Consider the following 21,650-nt stretch of genomic DNA (forward strand, 5'->3'; position numbering starts at 1 on the left):
TTCTAATTGCAGGAAGCGTTCCGGGATGGAACTAGCGCCCCACAGCTACCACTTGGAGACCCACGTTCCCAACCACTGAATTGCTTGAGCCGCAGGAGCGGGACGTGAGAGAAACCTGCTCTCACGCTTTTTATTGAAATCGTTTTCAACTTGTCAGGAGGAAACATCTTAGTTTCAGACACAACTGAAAGCTCTTATCTTAAACCTGTTCCACATAAGAACTTAAGACGAGCGTTTTCATGGTACATGAAAGTACCGTTACCCGCCCCGCCTCCAGACGCCGGCTGACCGGGTTAGGGCCCTCCTCCCGCAGCCTCTCATCTGTAGCCCAGGCCGCGCTCCCGGAAGTTCCGCCTCTAAGTCTGCGCGTGCGCAATTTCTTACAGAAACGGAAGTTTAACTCTCGGAACGACGATCGCTCTGCGGGGCGTAAATTTTTCTAGTGTAAATCTGTGCTATGTGGTCCCCCCTTACTCCATCCTCAGGGTCTCGGAGTCACTTCAGACCTAAAATCCCATCACCCGGCCCTCCGCCCGGAGTAAATCCAGACGTCGCCGATACAGGTCGGGTATGTTTTCCTTTGGGTTTGAATTCGTTCTGAGGCTGGTCGGTTCTCTTGGCTTTTCCGCCTTCGGTCCAGGTAGACACCTTCATTCGCGACATTTTCCAGTTTAAAACCCTTTAGTACCTCCGCCCTCCCCCTCGCCCCTCCATGTAACGTCCTCTTACGCGAGGTGGATGCACGCCGCACACCGCCCCCCCCAGCCCCCAGCCCCCAGCCTCACCCTCTCAGCCCCTGGAGGGCAGGCGGGTCGCCCCGCAGAGGTGTCTTCCTGGTCCTGGGATTCTGGGGAGCCCGCCCGTCTCCTGAGACCCACTCCCTCCCTCCCAGCCCCTCTGCCCTCGCGTCTCCTCGGGTCTGTCCTTCTGCTCCACAGGCCTCCCTTTCGTAGTCAGCCCTTCCTCTCACCCTGCGTTGGGGGAGGTGACCTGGGCCAGCCTAGTGACACCCATGGTTCTATCATCTCAAATTCCACCCGATGGAAAATGGTCTCTTGCGGTTGGCGGGCATCTTATTCAGTCTCCATCCCTGTAAATATGTTGCCGAGGCGACCAGGAGAAGCAGAGACAGAGAGACTGAGAGAGAAATAGAACAACTGAGGCAAAAGAATGAGGGAGCATCGATAGGAACATAGAGGATGCTGAGCAACTTGTAAATAGACTGTAAAATAAAAGCGATTATGCCTTGAAAGGAGCAAGTGAATGAAATAGAGAAGTATATAAAAAGCTGGATGTCCAGAGTTTGACATAGAGCAGCATAGAGAGAGGGGCTCTGGATCACCTGTAGCGGGCGGCTAACAGTGGTGAGGCCCTTCACACAGAGAGTCGGAGAGAGGATAAAATGTGGACCCATGGCCTTCGTAGCATTATGGTGCTGGGAGAGTATGAGGACAAGGGATGATAAGAAGAGCAGAAGAAGAGGGAGAGCTGGAAGGAAGCACAGCCACTTGCCATGCCAGAGAGTGGGGAGGAAGGGAGAGTAACAGGGATAGAAGGGGTGTAACCTGGAGGGCAGAGAGGGAGCACAGAAAAGGGAAGAAAGAGGCAGAAATACATAGAGATTTAGGACAATCAGGGAGGGTGGAGAGAGAGAACATCAAGAGGGGAAACAGGTTGCAGAGTGGGGCAGGACAGGTGTGAGAAAAGAAATAGAGAGGAGGGCAGGAACAGCAGGAAAGTGGAGGGGAAGAGAAAGAGAAAGAAACAGGGAGACCCAGACAGAATGAAATGGAAGCACACAGTAGTGCAGATAGAAGGGGGAAACTGGATGCAGTCACAGTGTATTCCTCATATGTACAGAATTGTTATTCATCGGTTATATATCTATAAATCTGGAAAAGAAAAAGAAAGTGGGAGGTGTGCTGGGCTTGCGTCCTGTCAGTGGTGCTCAATCCAGACGTCGCATTAGATTGATGAGGCATTTTGCATATGGGTGTTTTCTACCCCCGACTAGAGATTTCCCTTCCTATCATCAGTGTGGTGTGCAGACTCAGTAGTACTTAACGTGCCCGAAGTGATTGCAGTCTGGATCCGTCATTGAACATCAGGACTCTGGGTCCCCCCGTTCCTGAGGGCTGAGATCTGGGCTGAGGGTGAGGGCTCTGCTCTGCCTGGGGATGGATCAGGGCTGGTCTGTGACCTGCAGGGGATCGTCGGATCCAGCTGAGGTGCCCGCTGCTGCTGGGTACGTGAGGGCCTCACCAGGAGGGGAGCGAGATCTGAAGAAAGGGTGGAAAACTCACTGGTTGGTCTGTGTGTGCGAGTTACTGTCCTGAGTCCCTCCTGGGACAGTGGGCAGCAGAGGACCGTCTGTTCCACATGCTGAGGGCTTCCCTGTGTGTGTGGTGGTGACTCAGGAAGGGGGTGTGTTGATTCTAAGCATTAAGCAGCCTGTTTCCAGCTTTGAAGATCGACCTCTAAAGACTCAGATTGTCTGAGGAAGAAGCCCAGAAGAGGAAAGAGAGGAAAGAAAAGGAGTCAGAAATGGCTCTTTCTCAGGTAATGTCATATTCTCAGTTGATTTTTCTGTCTGTTCTTCCTCAGATGCCCTTATTTGGACTCGGTAAACTTGTCTGACTCTGAAGTATCCCGCCTGACACCTGTACATTTACACCCACCCAGGTCCTTCCCTCAGGGCCTGTCATCTCCACTTAGATCCCGTCTCCCCATGACCCAGTGACCTGGAACTTGTGAAGAGGCTCCACTGGGTGTAGTCCTGGGCAGGGCTTCACACTCATGGATTAGAGACGTGGTGTCAATGCTGTTGGGCAGCAGGGATCGCTTAGGGCCCCATCAGGATGCACTGTCTGCTCTCTGTAAACCGGGATAAAGAAGCTGCACATGGAAGTCACATATTAATATGCACAAAGGTGGGGTAAAATCTGAAAGATAGACCAGTAAGTGGAAATTTTTTCTGACATTTTCCAAGGCAATTGAAGCTAAATGACGGAGTCACTTTGTTCTAATCCTAATGATTGAGAAGGAAATAGAATGGAAATTCAGAAGCAAACTTCAGTGATAATGGGTGTTTTTAATTTTTTCTGACATTTTCCAAGGCAATTGAAGCTAAATGACGGAGTCACTTTGTTCTAATCCTAATGATTGAGAAGGAAATAGAATGGAAATTCAGAAGCAAACTTCAGTGATAATGGGTGTATTTCTGACAGTTGGAAATTCTTTAAGTCACTTTCATCACTCCATTCCTCAGAAGTTGTCTTTTTTTTTTTTTTTTAAAGAAGATGTTGGGGGTAGGAGTTAATTAATTTTTGCTGTGTTGGGTCTTCGTTTCTGTGCGAGGGCTTTCTCTAGTTGCGGCAAGCGGGGGCCGGTCTTCATCGCGGTGCGCGTGCCTCTCAGTATCGCGGCCTCTCGTTGCGGAGCACAGGCTCCAGACGCGCAGGCTTAGTAGTTGTGGCTCACGGGCCTAGTTGCTCCGCGGCATGTGGGATCCTCCCAGACCAGGGCTCGAACCCATGTCCCCTGCATTAGCAGGCAGATTCTCAAAGCTGCGACTTTTCTAACGTTGCTCTTTGGAGTAGTAGCTTTCTCTTGGAATCTTTTTGATTTCTACACATAAAACTTGTCACCTAAAAATAAGATAATTTTACTTCTTTTTCGGTTTGGATAACTTTCAGTTTTTTCTTGGTGTCCAATGGCTCTGTCTGGGACGTTCAGTAGTTTCTTGAACAGTAGGGTGGAATGTGCATCTTTCTCCTTTTTGTTGTAATCATTTAGCAGTGTGGACTTCCCCTTTAGTACCGCTTTCACTGTCTGTTAGAAATTTTCGTACGTAGTCTTTGTTTTCATTCAAGTATTCTTACATTTTCCTTGTGATTTCTTCTTTGGTGATTGCTTCTTTAAGAATGAGCTGTGTAATTTCCACATTTGGCAGATTTTCCTGTTTTGCTTCCACTTTCTATTTGTAATTTTATTTCCTTGTGTTTAGAGAAGATACTGTCTGTCCTGGAGAATGTTTTACGCATGTTGGAGAAGGCTGTGTTTTCTGCTGCTGTTGTTGGGTGGAGTGTTCTGTACATGTCTGTTAGGTACAGTTGTACTGTAGTGTTTTTCAAGTCCTCTGTTTCCTTATTGATCTTCTTTTTGTTTCCTACAACTTCTTTTTGTTTACCTACAATGTGTAGGTAAACCCAGGATATTGAAATCTGATACTAATATTGTGCTGTCTATTTCTCTCTCTATTTCTGTTAAGATTTGCTTCATTTTAGGGCGAGCAATGATGTTAGATGTATACATATTTATAATTGTTCTAGCTTTTGGTAATTTTACCCCTTTACTGTTATATAATGTATTTTGTCTCGTGTTTGTGTACTTATTTTATTTTGTCTGATATAATGTAGTCACCCCTGCTGTCATTAGGATGGAATTTTTTTTTTCCTTTCACTTTTCACCTTTCCATTTCCTTATATTTGTGAATGTTAACAGTTCCAACTCTGACACACTCTCTCTGTGTTTCTTGTTCTTGTTCTCCGTTTTCCTCCTGTTACTTCCTCTAGTGGTCCCTGCTCAGGCACACTGTACAGTGGTGAAAGGCAGGAGCCCTGGCCAGCGCCCTTCACTCCACTGTAACTTCAGAGAGAATGCACTGTTTCCTTCTTCTTCTTTTGTTTTTTAATTAAAAAAAATTTTTTTGGCCGCACCTGGTGGCATGTGGGATCTTAGTTCCCCGACCCCGGATCCAACCCATGCCCAGTGCAGTGGAAGCATGGAGTCTTAACCACTGGACCACCAGGGAAGTCCTGAGTGTGTCCTTCTTATTTTCTTCTTATTGTATCATTTGGTGAAGCGTTCTTGCTTAATTACAATATATTTTTTCCATATTCTTATTTGTCATGACTTTTAATTCTCCAGGAATTGTTAACTCTATTTTTGTGATAATTTGTTTCTTAATCTGTGGAAATTATGCATAATACTAATAAAATTTGTAATGTTGCATCAATGTTTTATTAGTAGGGAAAACAAACATTTTATGGCTTTTGTTAATGCCTGCTTATGTATGTCTAAATGGAGAAAAATGGTATGTATATTTTTGAATATAATTATTTTATTGAGATTGCCCTTAAAGTATTCTGTTTGTTTCATGTTAGTACCACTTAGTAGAGTTGATACTTTTTCATCTCACCAAAAATTCTGATATTCAAATGAATAAAAATGAGTATAAAAAAAAAAGCAAAAATATGTCCTGAGACAACACCCCTCATTGTGACTTTTGTTTAAAGCCACTGTGGCCTTTGTCATTTCTGAACTCACAGTTCATACCCGTAACTCATCTAGATATTGAATATCACTCAGTGGTGTTTTGTTTTTTTTTTTTTGTTTTTTTTTTGCGGTACACGGGCCTCTCACTGTTGTGGCCTCTCCCGTTGCGGAGCACAGGCTCCAGACGCGCAGGCTGAGCGGCCATGGTTCACGGGTCCAGCTGCCCTGCGGCATGTGGGATCTTCCCGGACCGGGGCATGAACCCGTGTCCCCTGCATCGGCAGGTGGACTCTCAACCACTGCGCCACCAGGGAAGCCCTCACTTAGTGTTCAAAGCATAATGTGTAATGCTTCTGCATAGACAATGAATTATTGAATTTTATTTGTATGTATTATATTTCATGTATTGTCCACAAATATGAAAAATCCACATTAATTGTAAAATATCATAATTTTATGAGAAAGCATAAGAAATAAAACTTAGAGATGTACAATTTGCTCTGAATCCCTTTACATAGATCTGTCAGAATACATACTTCAACGGAATTGATCCTTACCCTTGTCATTTGGTGTGAAAATGAGAACTCTCCTCAGGGCCCCTTGGTGAAATGTGTTTTCATTTCAGGGACCGTTAACATTCAAGGATGTGGCCATAGAATTCACTGAGGAGGAGTGGGAATGCCTGGACCCTGCCCAGAGGGCCTTATACAGGGATGTGATGTTGGAGAACTACAGGAACCTGATCTCCGTGGGTGAGGATAATTTCCCTCTAGATGTTGCTATCTGCCCTTGGATATCTTTGCATTTTCCCTTCTGTGCCTCTTGGGAGCACCTGTTTTTCTTGACTGATCTAAAATGCCTGCTGACCGAGATACTAAAACCTTCAGGATACAGCATCAGGAGTTTAAATTTTTATTTAGTTATTTACTTTATGGCCTCACTGCACAGCACAGCATGTGTGATCTTAGTTCCCCGACCAGGCCTCAAACCCGCGACCCTGCAACCCTGCATTGGAAGCACAGTGTCTTAACCACTAGACTGCCAGGGAAGTCCTGGCATCAGTTTAAACCTAAGTTTCCTCAGATGATCTGCCCACTTCATGATATATTAGGAGATGTTTTAGAGCTTACATATTTACAAAGTTCATCGGAAATTTTGGACATACCCACTTTCATGTTTCCTACCCATATATTTTTGAGATAGGAGTTGTAGTAAGTGAGCTGCATTTCTGCGTTTTCTTTTTATTTTGAATTTAATTTTATTTATTTTTTTATACAGCAGGTTCTTATTAGTCATCCATTTTATACACATCAGTGTATACATGTCAATCCCAATCTCCTAATTCATAACATCACCACCCCCACCCCCCGCCGCTTTCCCCCCTTGGTGTCCATACGTTTCTTCTCTACATCTGTGTCTCAATTTCTGTCCTGCAAACCAGTTCATCTGTACAATTTTTCTAGGTTCCAGATATATGCGTTAATATACGATATTTGTTTTACTCTTTCTGATCTACTTCACTCTGTATGACAGTCTCTAGATCCATCCACGGCTATACAAATGACCCAATTTCGTTCCTTTTTATGGCTGAGTAATATTCCATTGTATATATGTATCACATCTTCTTTATCCATTTGTCTGTCAATGGGCATTTAGGTTGCTTCCATGATCTGGCTATTGTAAATAGTGCTGCAATGAACATTGGGGTGCATGTGTCTTTTTGAATTATGGTTTTCTCTGGGTATATGCCCAGTAGTGGGATTGCTGGGTTATATGGTAATTCTACTTCTAGTTTTTTAAGGAACCTCCGTACTGTTCTCCATAGTGGCTGTATCAATTTAAATTCCCACCAAGTGTGCAAGAGGGTTGCCTTTTCTCCACACCCTCTCCAGCATTTGTTGTTTGTAGCTTTTCTGATGAAGCCCATTCTAACTGGTGTGAGGTGATACCTCATTGTAGTTTTGATTTGCATTTCTCTAATAATTAGTGATGTTGAGCAGCTTTTCATGTGCTTCTTGGCCATCTGTATGTCTTCTTTGGAGAAATGTCTATTTAGGTCTTCTGCCCATTTTTGGATTGGGTTGTTTGTTTCTTTAATATTGAGCTGCATGAGCTGTTTATATATTTTGGAGATTAATCCTTTGTCTGTTGATTCATTTGCAAATATTTTCTCCCATTTTGAGGGTTGTCTTGTTTATGGTTTGTTTTGCTGTGCAAAAGCTTGTTTCATTAGGTCCCATTTGTTTATTTTTGTTTTTATTTCCATTTCTGTAGGAGGTGGATCAAAAAAGACCTTGCTGGGATTTATGTCAAAGAGTGTTCTTCCTATGTTTTCCTCTAAGAGTTTTATAGTGTCTGGTCTTACATTTAGGTCTCTAATCCATTTTGAGTTTATTTTTGTGTATGGTGTTAGGGAGTGTTCTAATTTCATTCTTTTACATGTAGCTGTCCAGTTTTCCCAGCACCACTTATTGAAGAGACTGTCTTTTCTCCATTGTATATCCTTGCCTCCTTTGTCATAGATTAGTTGACCATAGGTGCGTGGGTTTACCTCTGGGCTTTCTATCTTGTTCCATTGATCTGTATTTCTGTTTTTGTGCCAGTACCATATTATCTTGATTACTGTAGCTTTGTAGTATAGTCTGAAGTCAGGGAGTCTTATTCCTCCAGCTCTGATTTTTTCCGTCAATACTGCTTTGGCTATTCAGGGTCTTTTGTGTCTCCATACAAATTATAAGATGATTTGTTCTAGTTCCGTAAAAAATGCCATTGGTAATTTGATAGGGATTGCATTCAATCTGTAAATTGCTTTGGGTAGTATAATCATTTTCACTGTATTGAGTTTTCCAGTCCAAGAACATGGTATATCTCTCCATCTGTTGGCATCATCTTTAATATCTTTCATCAGTGACTTATAGTTTTCTGTATACAGGTCTTTTGTCTCCCTAGGTAGGTTTATTCCTAGGTATTTTATTATTTTTGTTGCAATGGTAAATGGGAGTGTTTCCTTAATTTCTCTTTCAGATGTTTCATCATTAGTGTATAGGAATGCAAGAGATTTCTGTGCATTAATTTTGTATCATGCAACTTTACCAAATTCATTGATTAGTTCTAGTAGTTTTCTGGTGGCATCTTTAGGATTCTCTATGTATAGTATCATGTCATCTGCAAACAGTGATAGTTTTACTTCTTCTTTTCCAATTTGGATTCCTTTTATTTCTTTTTCTTCTTTAATTGCCAAGGCTAGGAGTTCCAAAACTATGTTGAATAGTAGCGGTGACAGTGGACATCCTTGTCTTTTTCCTGATCTTAGAGGAAATGCTTTCAGTTTTTCACCATTGAGAATGATGTTTGCTGTGGCTTTGTCGTATATGGCCTTTATTATGTTGAGGTAGGTTCCCTCTGTGCCCGCTTTCTGGAGAGTTTTTATCATAAATGGGTGTTGAATTTCGTCAAAAGCTTTTTCTGCATTGATTGAGATGATCATGTGGGTTTTTTTTCTTTAATTTATTTTATTTGTATTTATTTTTGGCTGTGTTGGGTCTTGGTTGCTGTGCGTGGGCTTTCTCTGGTTGCGGCGAGCGGGGGCTACTCTTGATTGTGGTGCACAGGCTTCATTACGGTGGCTTCTTTTGTTGTGGAGCACGGGCTCTAGGCGTGCGGGCTTCAGTAGTTGTGGCACACGGGCTCAGTAGTTGTGGCTCACAGGCTCTACAGCGCAGGCTCAGTAGTTGTGGTGCACGGGCTTAGTTGCTCCGTGGCATGTGGGATCTTCCCAGACCAGGGCTCGAACCTGTGTCCCCTGCATTGGCAGGCAGATTCTTAACCACTGCACCACCAGGGAAGCCCAGTCGTATGGTTTTTATTCTTCAATTTCTTAATATGGTGTATCACATTGATTGATTTGCGTATATTGAGGAATCCTTGCATCCCTGGGATAAATCCCACTGGATCATGGTGTATGGATCCTTTTATTGTGTTGCTGGATTCTGTTTGCTAGTATTTTGTTGAGGAGTTTTGTATCTGTGTTCATCAGTGATATTGGTCTGTAATTTTCTTCTTTTGTAGTATCTTTGTTTGGTTTGGGTATCAGGGTGATGGTGGCCTCATAGAATGAGTTTGGGAGTGTTCCTTCCTCTGCAATTTTTTGGAAGAGTTTGAGAAGGGTGGGTGTTGGCTCTTCTCTAAATGTTTGTTAGAATTCACCTGTGAAGCCATCTGGTCCTGGACTTTCATTTGTTGGAAGAGTTTTAATCACAGTTTCAATTTCATTACTTGTGATTGGTCTGTTCATATTGTCTATTTCTCCCTGGTTCAGTCTTGGCAGGTTATACCTTTCTAAGAATTTGTCCATTTCTTCCAGGTTGTCCATTTTATTGGCATAGAGTTGCTTGTAGTAGTTTCTTGGGATGCTTTGTATTTCTGCGGTGTCTTTTGTAACTTCTCCTTTTTATTTCTAATTTTATTGATTTGAGTCCTCTTCCTTTTTTTTTTGATGAGACTGCCTAATGGTTTATCAACTTTATCTTCTCAAGGAACCAACTTTTAGTTTTATTGATCTTTGCTATTGTTTTCTTTGTTTCCATTTCATTTATTTCTGCTCTGATCTTTATGATTTCTTTCCTTCTGCTAACTTTGGGTTTTGTTTGCTCTTCTTTCTCTAGTTCTTTTAGGTGTAAGGTTAGATTGTTTATTTGAGATTTTTCTTGTTTGTTGAGGTAGGCTTGTATAGCTATAAACTTCCTTCTTGGAACTGCTTTTGCTCCATCCTATAGGTTTTGGATCATCATGTTTTCATTCTCATTTGTCTCTAGGTATTTTTTGATTTCCTCTTTGATTTCTTCAGTGATCTCTTGGTTATTTAGTAATGTATTGTTTAGCCTCCATGTGTTTGTGTTTTTTATGTTTTTTTTCCCTGTAATTGATTTCCAATCTCATAGCATTGTGGTCAGAAAGCTGTGCTTCCTGGACTTGGGTGGCAATTTCCTTTCCCAGGTTAGGGAAGTTTTCGACTATAATCTCTTCAAATATTTTCTCGGGTCCTCTCTCTCTCTCTTCTCGTTCTGCGACCCCTATAATGCGAATGTTGTGTTTAATGTTGTCCCAGAGGTCTCTTAGGCTGTCTTCATTTCTTTTCATTCTTTTTTCTTTATTCTGTTGTGCAGCAGTGAATTCCACCCTTCGGTCTTCCAGGTCACTTATCCGTTCTTCTGCCTCAGTTATTCTGCTATTGATTCCTTCTAGTGTATTTTCCGTTTCAATTATTGTATTGTTCATCTGTTTGTTCTTTAATTCTTCTAGGTCTTTGTTAAACATTTCTTGCATCTTCTCGATCTTTGCCTCCATTCTTTTTCCAAGGTCCTGGATCATCTTCACTATCATTATTCTGAATTATTTTTCTGGAAGGTTACCTATTTCTACTTCATTTAGTTGTTTTTCTGGGGTTCTATCTTGTTCCTTCATCTGGTACATAGCCCTCTGCCTTTTCATCTTGTCTGTCTTTCTGTGAATGTGGGAATGTGGTTTTCCTTCCACAGGCTGCAGAACTGTAGTTCTTCTTGCCTCTGCTGTCTGCCCTCTGGTGGATGAGGCTATCTGAGAGGCTTGTGCAAGTTTCCTGATGGGAGGGACTGGTGGTGGGTAGAGCTGGGTGTTGCCCTGGTGGGCAGAACTCAGTAAAACTTTAATCCGCTTGTCTGCTGATGGGTGGGGCTGTGTCCCCTCTCTGTTGGTTGTTTGGCCTGAGGTGACCCAACACTGGAGCCTACCCAGGCTCTTTGGTGGGGCTAATGGTGGACTCTGGGAGCGCTCACGCCAAGGAGTACTTCCCAGAACTTCTGCTGCCAGTGTCCTTGTCCTCACGGTGTGCCAAAGCCACCCCCCGCCTCTCCAGGAGATCCCCCAACACTAGGAGGTACGTCTGGTTCAATCTCTATGGGGTCACTGCTCCTTCCCCTGGGTCCCGATGCACACACTGCTTTATGTGTGCCCTCCAAGAGTGGAGTCTCTGTTTCCCCCAGTCCTGTCAAAGTCCTGCAGTCAAATCCTGCTAGCCTTCAAAGTCTGATTCCCTAGGAATTCTTCCTCCCTTTCCCGGACCCCCAGGTTGGGAAGCCTGACGTGGGGCTCAGAGCCTTCACTCCGGTGGGTGGACGTCTGTGGTCTAAGTGTTCTCCAGTCTGTGAGTCACCCACCCAGTGGTTACGGGATTTGATTTTATTGTGATAGCGCCCCTCCTACTGTCTCATGGCGGCTTCTCCTTTGTCTTTGGATGTGGGGTGTCTTTTTTTGGTGAGTTCCAGTGTCTTCCTGTCGATGACTGTTCAGCAGTTAGTTGTGATTCCAGTGTTCTCTCAAGAGGGAGTGGATTTCTGCATTTTAACTGTTCCCTGTGTATTCAGAAGGAGGCTAGCAGTGGGTAAGTTTCTGAAATATTTTTCTAGACCCCTCAGTAGTGTCCACAATCCTTAGCTGAATAAAGAACCATGATTCTGGAAAAGCCACAGCAAACCATGTTTCTTTTTTCTCAGGTATAGGAATTTCTGTTTATCGTCTGAATATTTTACCCATATTGTAGCAAGAGCAGAATGCTGGGCTGTGGAGTGACATCAGTGCAGCTTGCAGATGTATCAAAGTGTGAACACAGGTCAGATCTCAGAAAGGCAGAAGGGAGGCCTCATTATTAATAGTGTTTGGCAACTCTGCCCTAGTCAGACAGTTACAGGGCTCTGTCCTTCAACATGTAAAATGTATTCTTTCACCCTCCAGTGGGTCTGCTGCTCAAACAGACACAAGAGCACAATTTTTATCATGATCTACGACACTCGCCATCTGGCTCCTGTGAACTTGCTGTTGCTTGTTGTTGAGGAGCATGAGGTAGGCTGTTTTATGGAGGTCCCTTGCCCTTTCATCTCTCCTTCAGCGCGTGGTTCCGCTGTGTGCTCAGTTGTCAGTCCAGTCGCCAATCCCTGAACATGTCCTGCTTCCGTCCCCATCTGATGTTTTTAGGAAGCCTCATCAGAAGATGGGAAAACACTGGCTGCCCTTTGATTCCATCTGGCACCTCAGAACCTGCATTGATCTGTCTCAATCTCTCTCTTCTTGTTTAGATCCCTGAGCCATTTCTTTTTAAAAAATTTTTTAAATTTGTTTTTGGCTGTGTTGGATCTTCATCGCTATGCACGGGCTTTTCTCTAGTTGCAGTGAGCGGGGGCTACTCTTTGTTGTGGTGTGCGGGCTTCTCATTGTGGTGACTTCTCTTTTTGCGGAGCACAGGCTCTAGGTGCGCAGGCTTCCTTAGTTGTGGCTCACAGGCTTCAGTAGTTGTGGCATGTCGGCTCGGTAGTTGTGGCTCACGGGCTCTAGAGTGCAGCCTAGGTAGTTGTGGCACACGGGCTTAGTTGCTCCGTGGCATGAAGAATCTTCCCAGGCCAGGGCTCGAACCCGTGTCCCCTGCTTTGGCAGGTGGATTCTTAACCACTGTGCCACCAGGGAAGCCCTGTAATGTTTTTCTGCTATGTACAAATCACTTCAAGCTATGTAGTGGTGTGGTCATCATGGATGTGAGAAAGTATCAACAGAGCCTGACTGATAAGTCTTTCCAGGTTTTTTTTCTGATTTTGAGGAATGCCACAAACCCATGTCTCAAAGTTACTAGAATTCCATTTTATCCCCATTCTCAATAACAGTTGTCACCTCTGGTCTTTTTAATGAGAGGTATTCTAAGAGGCGTGATGTAATATCTTATTGTGGTTTTTTATTATCATTCCTCCTGAGGGCACCTCTGAAAATTGAGAGGCTTCCTCCAGTTCAGTCTCAATGCAATTTAAGAAAGGACTGGGGAGTCGAAGGCCAGCAAATTGTCATGAACTTTGCTACACTTTTCGGTTTAGTGTTTTCGGGATAGGTAATTGCTTGGGTGGTATCGCTTGTTAACTCGTTTGCAGAGTTTTCCCAAAGGCTTGTATGTTTATATATTGTTTTAAACTTGGGTTCCACATATGTTAATGAGTGCCTGTTGTTTACTTTTCTGCTATCAGGCTGATATCACTCCTCATTGGTTTCATTTTTTTCCTTGCAAAGCTAATGTTAAGAAATATAATGGTATGATTTCTAGTAATTTGAGGGGTAGGCTAATTTTAATGTTTGATCACATGGAGTGTTAGCAGGAACTTTTGATATTCTAAAGCCAATACATTTCTTTGTTTAAAGTATATTTATAGTTAATATTTTAGTAGCATTCTTTCTTGTGTTCACATTCTTAACTAATGTAATTATATCCTTAAAATGCTCAGACTTTGGCTGTTAATATAACTAGAGAATATTTCATTAATATTTAATTTTGATTTACAGATGATATAACATTTCAGAATGTTTTCTGCTTCTTCATGGGCACATAGTTTTGTAGGAGTTATTTAGAAAAATATTTTCGTTATATCATGGACATTTTATAGCAATTACTCTATTACCACGAAAATAGTGTCAGGGCTCTTTTATATCAGGCAAATTAGATTTAAAGTTATAGATAGGGGCTTCCCTGGTGGCGCAGTGGTTGAGAGTCCGCCTGCCGATGCAGAGGACACGGGTTCGTGCCCCAGTCCGGGAAGATCCCACATGCTGCAGAGCGGCTGGGTCCCTGAGCCATGGCCGCTGAGCCTGCGCGTCTGGAACCTGTGCTTCGCAACGGGAGAGGCCACAACAGTGAGAGGCTCGCGTACCGCAAAAAAAAAAAATTACATGCTTCATAGATAACCACCATCCACAACCACCATCAGCGAGCATTACGTTAAATTATAGTAGTACCAGTCAGGGATTGTTGTGGTCCTCAGGAACTGTAATTTTTCTCCACAAACTCCGTTGATTTTTCAGAATTATTCTTCCTTCCTCTGTGTCTTTGCCACTGGATTAGTTTCTACCCTAGAGCATTGCATGTTTGAGATTTGAGCATTTACTGCTTTTCCCCTTACATACTCTTTTGCCTCAGCAAAGTACTTTGCTGATGCCTTCCTGTTGCTAGAACTGTGGGCTTAGTGTAGTGTAAGAGTGTTGGGTGGGAGGGACACAGCCAGTCTCTAAGATGTGTTTTTTATTCTGACATACCATCTCCTAGAATCGCAACATCAATTCAGCTGTGTTTCAATGACAGTGCACACTTAGTGAGCTCAGAATGTTTCTGAAAAGCTTTGTTCCCATTTGCCAGTTCCCACAGACAATTACAAGTTCCTGATGTATATCACTAGAGTGTAGTAGAGACGTTCCCTTTTTTATGACCCCTGAAGGCAGTCGGGGGTTCACACGGAGGAAACAGAAAACTCAGAGGTCTCACACTGGTTAGTGATGTTAAATATATTTTCTTTTCCCTACTTTTATTCTGTATATTGATTTTAGTGAAACGTCTCTTACTCTTTTTGCCCGTTGTCTAATTTCGCAGCCCCGTTCCGTCAAGGCAAGCCAAGGGACCAGTTTTGGCAGATAAGTTGTGAGTGGCAGTAATGAATTTCTCATCTGAATCACCGAGTCCGTATTTTTAATAAATCACAATATCACGCCTAAGAATTCTGATTTTACAGATACACCCAGAATGTATGTAAACATTTCTCCACATTGACATGCTGTAAAAAATGGTCAATAGGAGCATATTTTCCTAACAGCCAGAACTTTTCACTCTTGGTACTTTGGTCTGGTGGGCTGCTTGGGTTGAGGGTCATCTTAAGAATATGTTTTCTCACACTGTAAGTCCAGATGCACATTCTGGTTGTCTCAGTAGTTTCTTTGTCTATTGAGTTCATGTACGTAATCCTCTTGAGTCTACTTCCTTTCCTTGAAAAATCTGGATAATTTTCCTCAAGCCTTTTCAAAGGAATAAGTACTGTTAGATAGCTTTGAATAGTGTATTTTTTATAGTAAAAACTCAAAAGTTATTTTGGTTGAAAAGATACATTATTATTCTGTTATTTTTATTATACTATCTCTTTGTCTGCATTATATCTTGTATACCTTATTTTTTTTTTTTTTTTTTGCGGTACTCGGGCCTCTCACTGTTGTGGCCTCTCCCGTTGCGGAGCACAGCCTCCGGACGCGCAGGCTCAGCAGCCATGGCTCACGGGCCCAGCCTCCGCGGCATGTGGGATCTTCCCGGACCGGGGCACGAACCCGTGTCCCCTGCATCGGCAGGCGGACTCTCAACCACTGCGCCACCAGGGAAGCCCTTGTATACCTTATTTTTGCAATTTGTTCCCGACAATATTGTATCTGACCGTAATTAAATAAATTTACAAGTTGCTTGTTCTTCATTACATGTATACCAGAGCCAATGAACTGGATGTTTAAGATCCCTGCATATGTAGGGAGTTGCTCATTTATTGGCTGTTCATATAACTGGAGAATGTTTCATTTATTGATAATTAATTTATTTAATTTTGATTTCCAGATGGTGATCTTACAGATGTTTTATGCTCCTTCATGGGTACCTAGTTTTATAGGAGGTTTTTAGAAATATTTAGTTGTTTTAAAAAAATGTTTTATTGGGACTTCTCTGGTTGTCTAGCAGTTAAGACATCTTGTTCCCAATTCGGGGGGCACTGGTTTGATCCCTGGTCGGGGAACTGTGATCCTGCATGCCACATGGGCCTGGTCAAAAAAAATTTATCAAATTCTTCATTTTCTCTGTGTTATATTTGTTTCCCAGTTCTAAAGTGGCAGTCATTTAGATTATTCATTAGATAAGCTAGTTTCGGTTTATTTATTGTTACAATATATTTTTGGTTCTTTAGTATTTATTCATGTATAATAAGTATTCTGAAAATATACACACACACACACACACACACACACACACACACACACATATAGTTTAATATTCTTTTCTCCTCGAGTAAAGGTTACCAGTATGTTTACTGATAATTGGTATGTGCTTTGGTTGGCATCATGGGTGAAAACTACACTTTGATAGCTAACAGCAGTTTTTCCAATGTGAGTATTTTTGTCATAGGTTGTTTAAAAGTGCGCCATAAAATTACTGGAATTACCTCTGATGACTTTAGCTTTAGTAAAGAATCATTCCTATTGTGTTTCTTCAAATTGTAATATCATGGTTGGTGAGGTTCATAACTTTGCTTGATAGAAGTATTATTTGGTTTAGTATGGCTTATTTAACCTGAAACATTTATTCATGAATTGTAATGAATGGGATACTTACGGTTCTTTATATCTTGTAGATATCTCTTACATGCATGTGATCAAGATATTACAACTGAAAGCAAATACTGATAGAGGAGAAGTATTCCAAACCGTGATGTCAGAAAGACATGAAAGGAATGAAATGAAACATTTTTACCTCAGCGACGTTCAAGAAAATATGTATGACTTAGTGTCTCAGAAGAGAGATGAGGAAAGCAATTACAACCAAATACCTATAACCCATAACGAAAATCTCACTGAGAAGGGAGATGAACATGGTAGAAGTGTTGCAGGAATCAAGCCTATTGAAAATAGGCTGGCGTTAAGCTTTTGGGTTGAACTGCATATATTTAAAAGTGAAGAGGAGATTAATGAATTTATTCAAGTGGACAAGGATATCGGGAGTAGTGCCTCATTTTCACCACTTGAAGGAACTTCTTCCAGTGTGCAAACCAACATTTCTGGTACACATGCGAGTGGTCTTATGCGTCCTTCAGTAGTGACACAAGAACAGGAAGCACACAGGGAAGGATCTTACAAATGTAATCTGTGTGGCAAAACCTTCCTTCAGGGATCATACCTCAAAAGACATCAGCTCTTCCATACAGGAGGGAAAGTACATAAATGTGATGTATGTGAAAAAGTCTTTACTCACAATTCATACCTTGCAAGTCATCAGAGAACTCGTACTAGAGAGGAACCTTACAAATGTAACGAGTGTGGGAAAATCTTTCATTATAGCTCAGAACTCGGAAGACATCAGTTTCTCCATACAGAAGAGAAATTACATAAATGTGATGTATGTGAAAATGTCTTTATTCGAAATTCATTCCTTGCAAGATGTCGGAGAAATCATAATGGGGAGAAACCCTATAAATGTAACGAGTGTGGCAAATTCTTTAATCAAAAGGCATACCTTACAAAGCATCAGAGAGTTCATAATGAAGAGAAGTCTTACAAATGTAATGTGTGTAACAGGGTCTTCAATCGAAATTCAAATCTTGAAAGTCATCAGAGAATTCATACTGGAGAGAAACCTTACAAATGCAATGACTGTGGCAGGTTCTTTTCTCAAAAGCCAAACCTTGGAAAGCATCAGAGAGTTCATACTGGAGAGAAACCTTACACATGTAATGAGTGTGGGAAAATCTTTCATTACAGCTCAAAACCTGGCAGACATCAGTTTCTCCATACAGAAGAGAAATTACATAAATGTGATGTGTGTGAAAATGTCTTTCCTCAAAATTCATTACTTGCAAGATATCAGAGAAATCGTACTGGGGAGAAACCTTATAAATGTATTGAGTGTGGTAAGTTTTTTAGTCGAAAAGCACACCTTAAAAGTCATAAGGGAACTCATACCGGAGAGAAACCTTACAAATGTATTAAGTGTGGCAAGCTCTTTAGTCGAAAAAGTAACCTAACAAGACATCAGAGAATTCATACGGGAGAGAAACCTTACAAGTGTATCGGGTGTGATAAGTTCTTTAGTCGAAAAGCACACCTCATAAGACACCAGACAATTCATACTGGAGAGAATCCTTACAAACGTGATGAGTGTGCCATGGTCTTTAGTGAAAAATCACACCTTGTAAGTCATCAAAAAATTCATACTGGAGAGAGCTGATACAAATGTAATGAGTTTGGCAAAACCTTTTATCACATCTCAGCCCTCACTCAACACCTGAGAATCCATACAGGACAGAAATTATATTGGGTTGCCCAGAAGGTTCAGTTTTTTCCGTAAGGTGGCTCTAGGAGCACTTAGTTGTCTTTAACTTCATTCAAACAATTTTGTTAGATTTTATGTGACAGCTGCGATATCAGCGTGCATTTTAAAAAAAGACATAAAAATTGGTGAATTTTTGTGTAGCCATTTTAATATTGAAGATGGAAGGAAAAAAGCAACAATTTTCAGCATATTACCCTTCATTATTTCAAGAAAGGTAAAAAGACAACTGAAACGCAAAAAAAGATGTGGGCAGTGTATGGAGAAGGTGCTGTGACTGATCGAACATGTCAAAAGTGGTTTGTGAAATTTCGTGCTGGATATTTCTCACTGGGTGATGCTCCACGGTCAGGTAGACCATTTGAAGTTGATAGTGATCAAATTGAGACATGAATTGAGAACAATCAACGGTATACCACGTGGGAGATAGCCGACATACTCAAAATACCCAAATCAAGCGTTGAAAATCATTTGCACCATCTTGGTTATATGAATTGCTTTGATGCTTGGGTTCCACATAAGTTAAGTGAAAAAAAAAACCTTGACCGTATATCTGCATGCGATTCTCTACTTAAACATAATAAAAAGTTCTGTTCTTAAAATAAATTGTGATGGGTGATGAAAAGTGGATACTGGGGGCTTCCCTGGTGGCGCAGTGGTTGAGAGTCTGTCCGCCTGCCAATGCAGGGGACACGGGTTCGTGCCCCGGTCCGGGAAGATCCCACATGCCGCGGAGCGGCTGGGCCCGTAAGCCATGGCCGCTGAGCCTGCACGTCTGGAGCCTGTGCTCCGCAACGGGAGAGGCCACAATAGTGACAGGCCTGCCTACCGCAAAAAAAACAAAAAGAAAAAAAAGAAGTGGATACTGTACAATCATGTGGAATGGAAGTGATCGTGGGGCATGTGAAGTGCACCACCACCAACCACACGGACAGCTAGTCTTCATCCAAAGAAGATGATGTGTCTACAGTGCGATTGGAAGTCCTCTATTTTGAGCTCCTTCCAGAAAACCAAACGATTAATTCCAACAAGTACTGCTCCCAGTTAGACCAACTGAAAGCAGCACTCCATGAAAAGCATCCGGAATTAGTCAACAGAAAACGCATAATCTTCCATCAGGATAACTAACGCAAGACCACGTGTTTCTTTGATGACCAGGCAAAAACTGTTACAGCTTGGCTGGGAAGTTCTAATTCATCTGCCATATTCACCATGGCGCCATGGATTTCTGTTTATTTCGGTCTTCACAAAATTCTCTTAATGGAAAAAATTTCAATTCCCTGGAAGACTGTAAAAGGCAACCAGCACAGTTCTTTGCTCAAAAAGATGAAAAGCTTTGGGAAGTTGGAATTACGAAGTTTCCTGAAAAATGGCAGAAGGTAGTGGAACAAAAGGGTGTATGTTGTTCAATAAAGTTCTTGGTGAAAATGAAAAAAAAATGTGTTTTATTTTTTCTTAAAAACAGAAGGCACTTTTTGGCCAGCTCAATATAAATGTGATGAATTTGGCAAAGTCTGTAGTTGAAATTCAGACCTTGCAATTCATCAGAGAATTCATAATGCAGAAGAATCTCTAAAAGGTAATGAGTGTTGGAAAGCCTTTCGTGAAATCTCAACCCGTACTACAAATCAGGTAATAAATACAGAGGGGCAATCATACTAATGTGATATATGTGGAAAGGTCTTCATTCAAAATTGACACTTTAGGGACATCCCTGGCGATCCAGTAGTTAAGACACAAATGTAATGTGTGTGGCAAGGCTTTTACCCAAAGATCACAAGGTGGGACATACTGGAGCGATACCTTATAAATGAAATGAGTGTGACAAAACCTTTTCTTGACTTCAAGTATTAGTTAACTGCAGACAGTCCATTGAAAAGAAACCCTTCAAATGTATGAGCAGAGGCTTTATCCAGGCCTCACAATGCACTAGATTGCTCAATGTATATCTTTGAGAGAAAGCACACAAAGCAGTATGTGTGCTAAGGCTTGTACCTGAAGATCAACGCTCTGAAACAGAGAATGTATTTTGAAGAGCAACGTTTCAAATGTCATGAATGTTGGAAAAATTTTCATCAGCTATCCACACCTTTGTTGTAATGCGAGCATTGATACAGGTCAGAAACGATAGATATTTACTGAACGTGGAAAGAAATTGACCCAACAGTGCATCCTCAGGGTCCACCAAAGAACTCATACTGGGAGGGAATCCTTACAAATGTAAGGATTCCCTTACATTAAGTAAATTTTTTGAGCAATTCTTACAACAGATAACATATCAGAGAATCCATACTAGGAATAAATGTCTTATCTGTCCAAGGTTAATGTGAGATACTGTTTGCTGCAGAATCATTGCAAGTGACAATACGTTAAAACGTATGACGTGATGTTTGTAGTACCAGAAGAAGGACGTATGTAGAAGTATGCCAGTATCTTCTCTGTATAAATATGTAATTATTGGAGTTCTTTTGAAATGACAACATTATATTTATAACCTTTCAACCTGAAGTTTGAAGTCTTGATCTTATGCCAGCATTATAGGTCTTTCATGATAGTCTCTGGGAAGGAATCTATAAAGTGAGGGGTCCAATTTGATTAGGTGTGGGTCAGTCACATCCATGTTTCCTGAGAAAACAAGGACCTTGAATTATCAAATTCAATATTGTTTGAATTATCAACAAAGGGGGACAAAAAATAATGTAAAACTGTGACATGATTTATCAGGTTAATTCGTGTGTCTTTTTTTTTGGCCTTTCTGTAACCTTTTTTTTTTTTTTTTTTAAACACGTGTGTCTTTTTAAAAAATTAATTAAATTTTGGCTGTGTTGGGTCTTCGTTTCTGTGTGAGGGCTTTCTCCAGTTGTGGCGCGCGGGTGCCTCTCACTGTCGTGGCCTCTCCCGTTGCGGAGCACAGGCTCCAGACGCGCAGGCTCAGTAGTTGTGGCTCACGGGCTTAGTTGCTCTGCAGCATGTGGCATCTTCCCAGACCAGGGCTCGAACCCGTGTCCCCTGCATTGGCAGGCAGATTCTTAACCACTGTGCCACCACGGAAGCCTCATGTGTCTTTTTGTAGATAGGTCATAGTGGGTTATAGGACAGAATGCTTTACTAACTGACCATGAATAGGTCAGGCAGGACGTTAAGGGAATGGGCTTTTCATGGGAGGAGAGTGACAGGTTAACAGGGACTGATTATGTGGTAGGCAGAATGCATGGGAAAATTTGGTCACTTCCTCCATTGCATGGGAATAGCTGTTGTATAGATCTATGATTAATGAAAAACTAGTCTTATTCTTCGAAACTAAAGGGAGAGCAGTTATCACAAGAGGAAAATTTAATCAAAAGTCCCAGAATTCTAGGGCTTCCCTGGTGGCACAGTGGTTAAGAATCCACCTGCCAATGCAGGGGACACGGGTTCGAGCCCTGGACTGAGAAGATCTCACATGCCGCGGAGCAACTGCAGCCCA

The 21,650-nt window shown here is 41.9% G+C and overlaps 1 protein-coding gene across 1 annotated transcript; it reads left to right on the forward strand.

Moving 5' to 3' along the window:
• Positions 1 to 848: 848 nt before the first annotated feature.
• LOC112415427 (zinc finger protein 160-like) lies at positions 849 to 18,333 on the forward strand. Its single transcript, XM_024768422.1, has 3 exons — positions 849 to 2,559; positions 5,903 to 6,029; positions 16,494 to 18,333. Exons 1-3 carry the CDS (start codon positions 2,545 to 2,547, stop codon positions 18,080 to 18,082), a joined length of 1,731 nt encoding a protein of 576 aa, XP_024624190.1. The 5' UTR covers positions 849 to 2,544; the 3' UTR covers positions 18,083 to 18,333.
• The last annotated feature ends 3,317 nt before the right edge of the window (positions 18,334 to 21,650 follow it).

The sequence above is a fragment of the Neophocaena asiaeorientalis genome, unplaced genomic scaffold (assembly GCF_003031525.2).
Source record: "Neophocaena asiaeorientalis asiaeorientalis breed wild unplaced genomic scaffold, Neophocaena_asiaeorientalis_V1.1 scaffold629, whole genome shotgun sequence".
In the NCBI taxonomy this organism is placed as follows: Eukaryota; Metazoa; Chordata; class Mammalia; order Artiodactyla; family Phocoenidae; genus Neophocaena; species Neophocaena asiaeorientalis.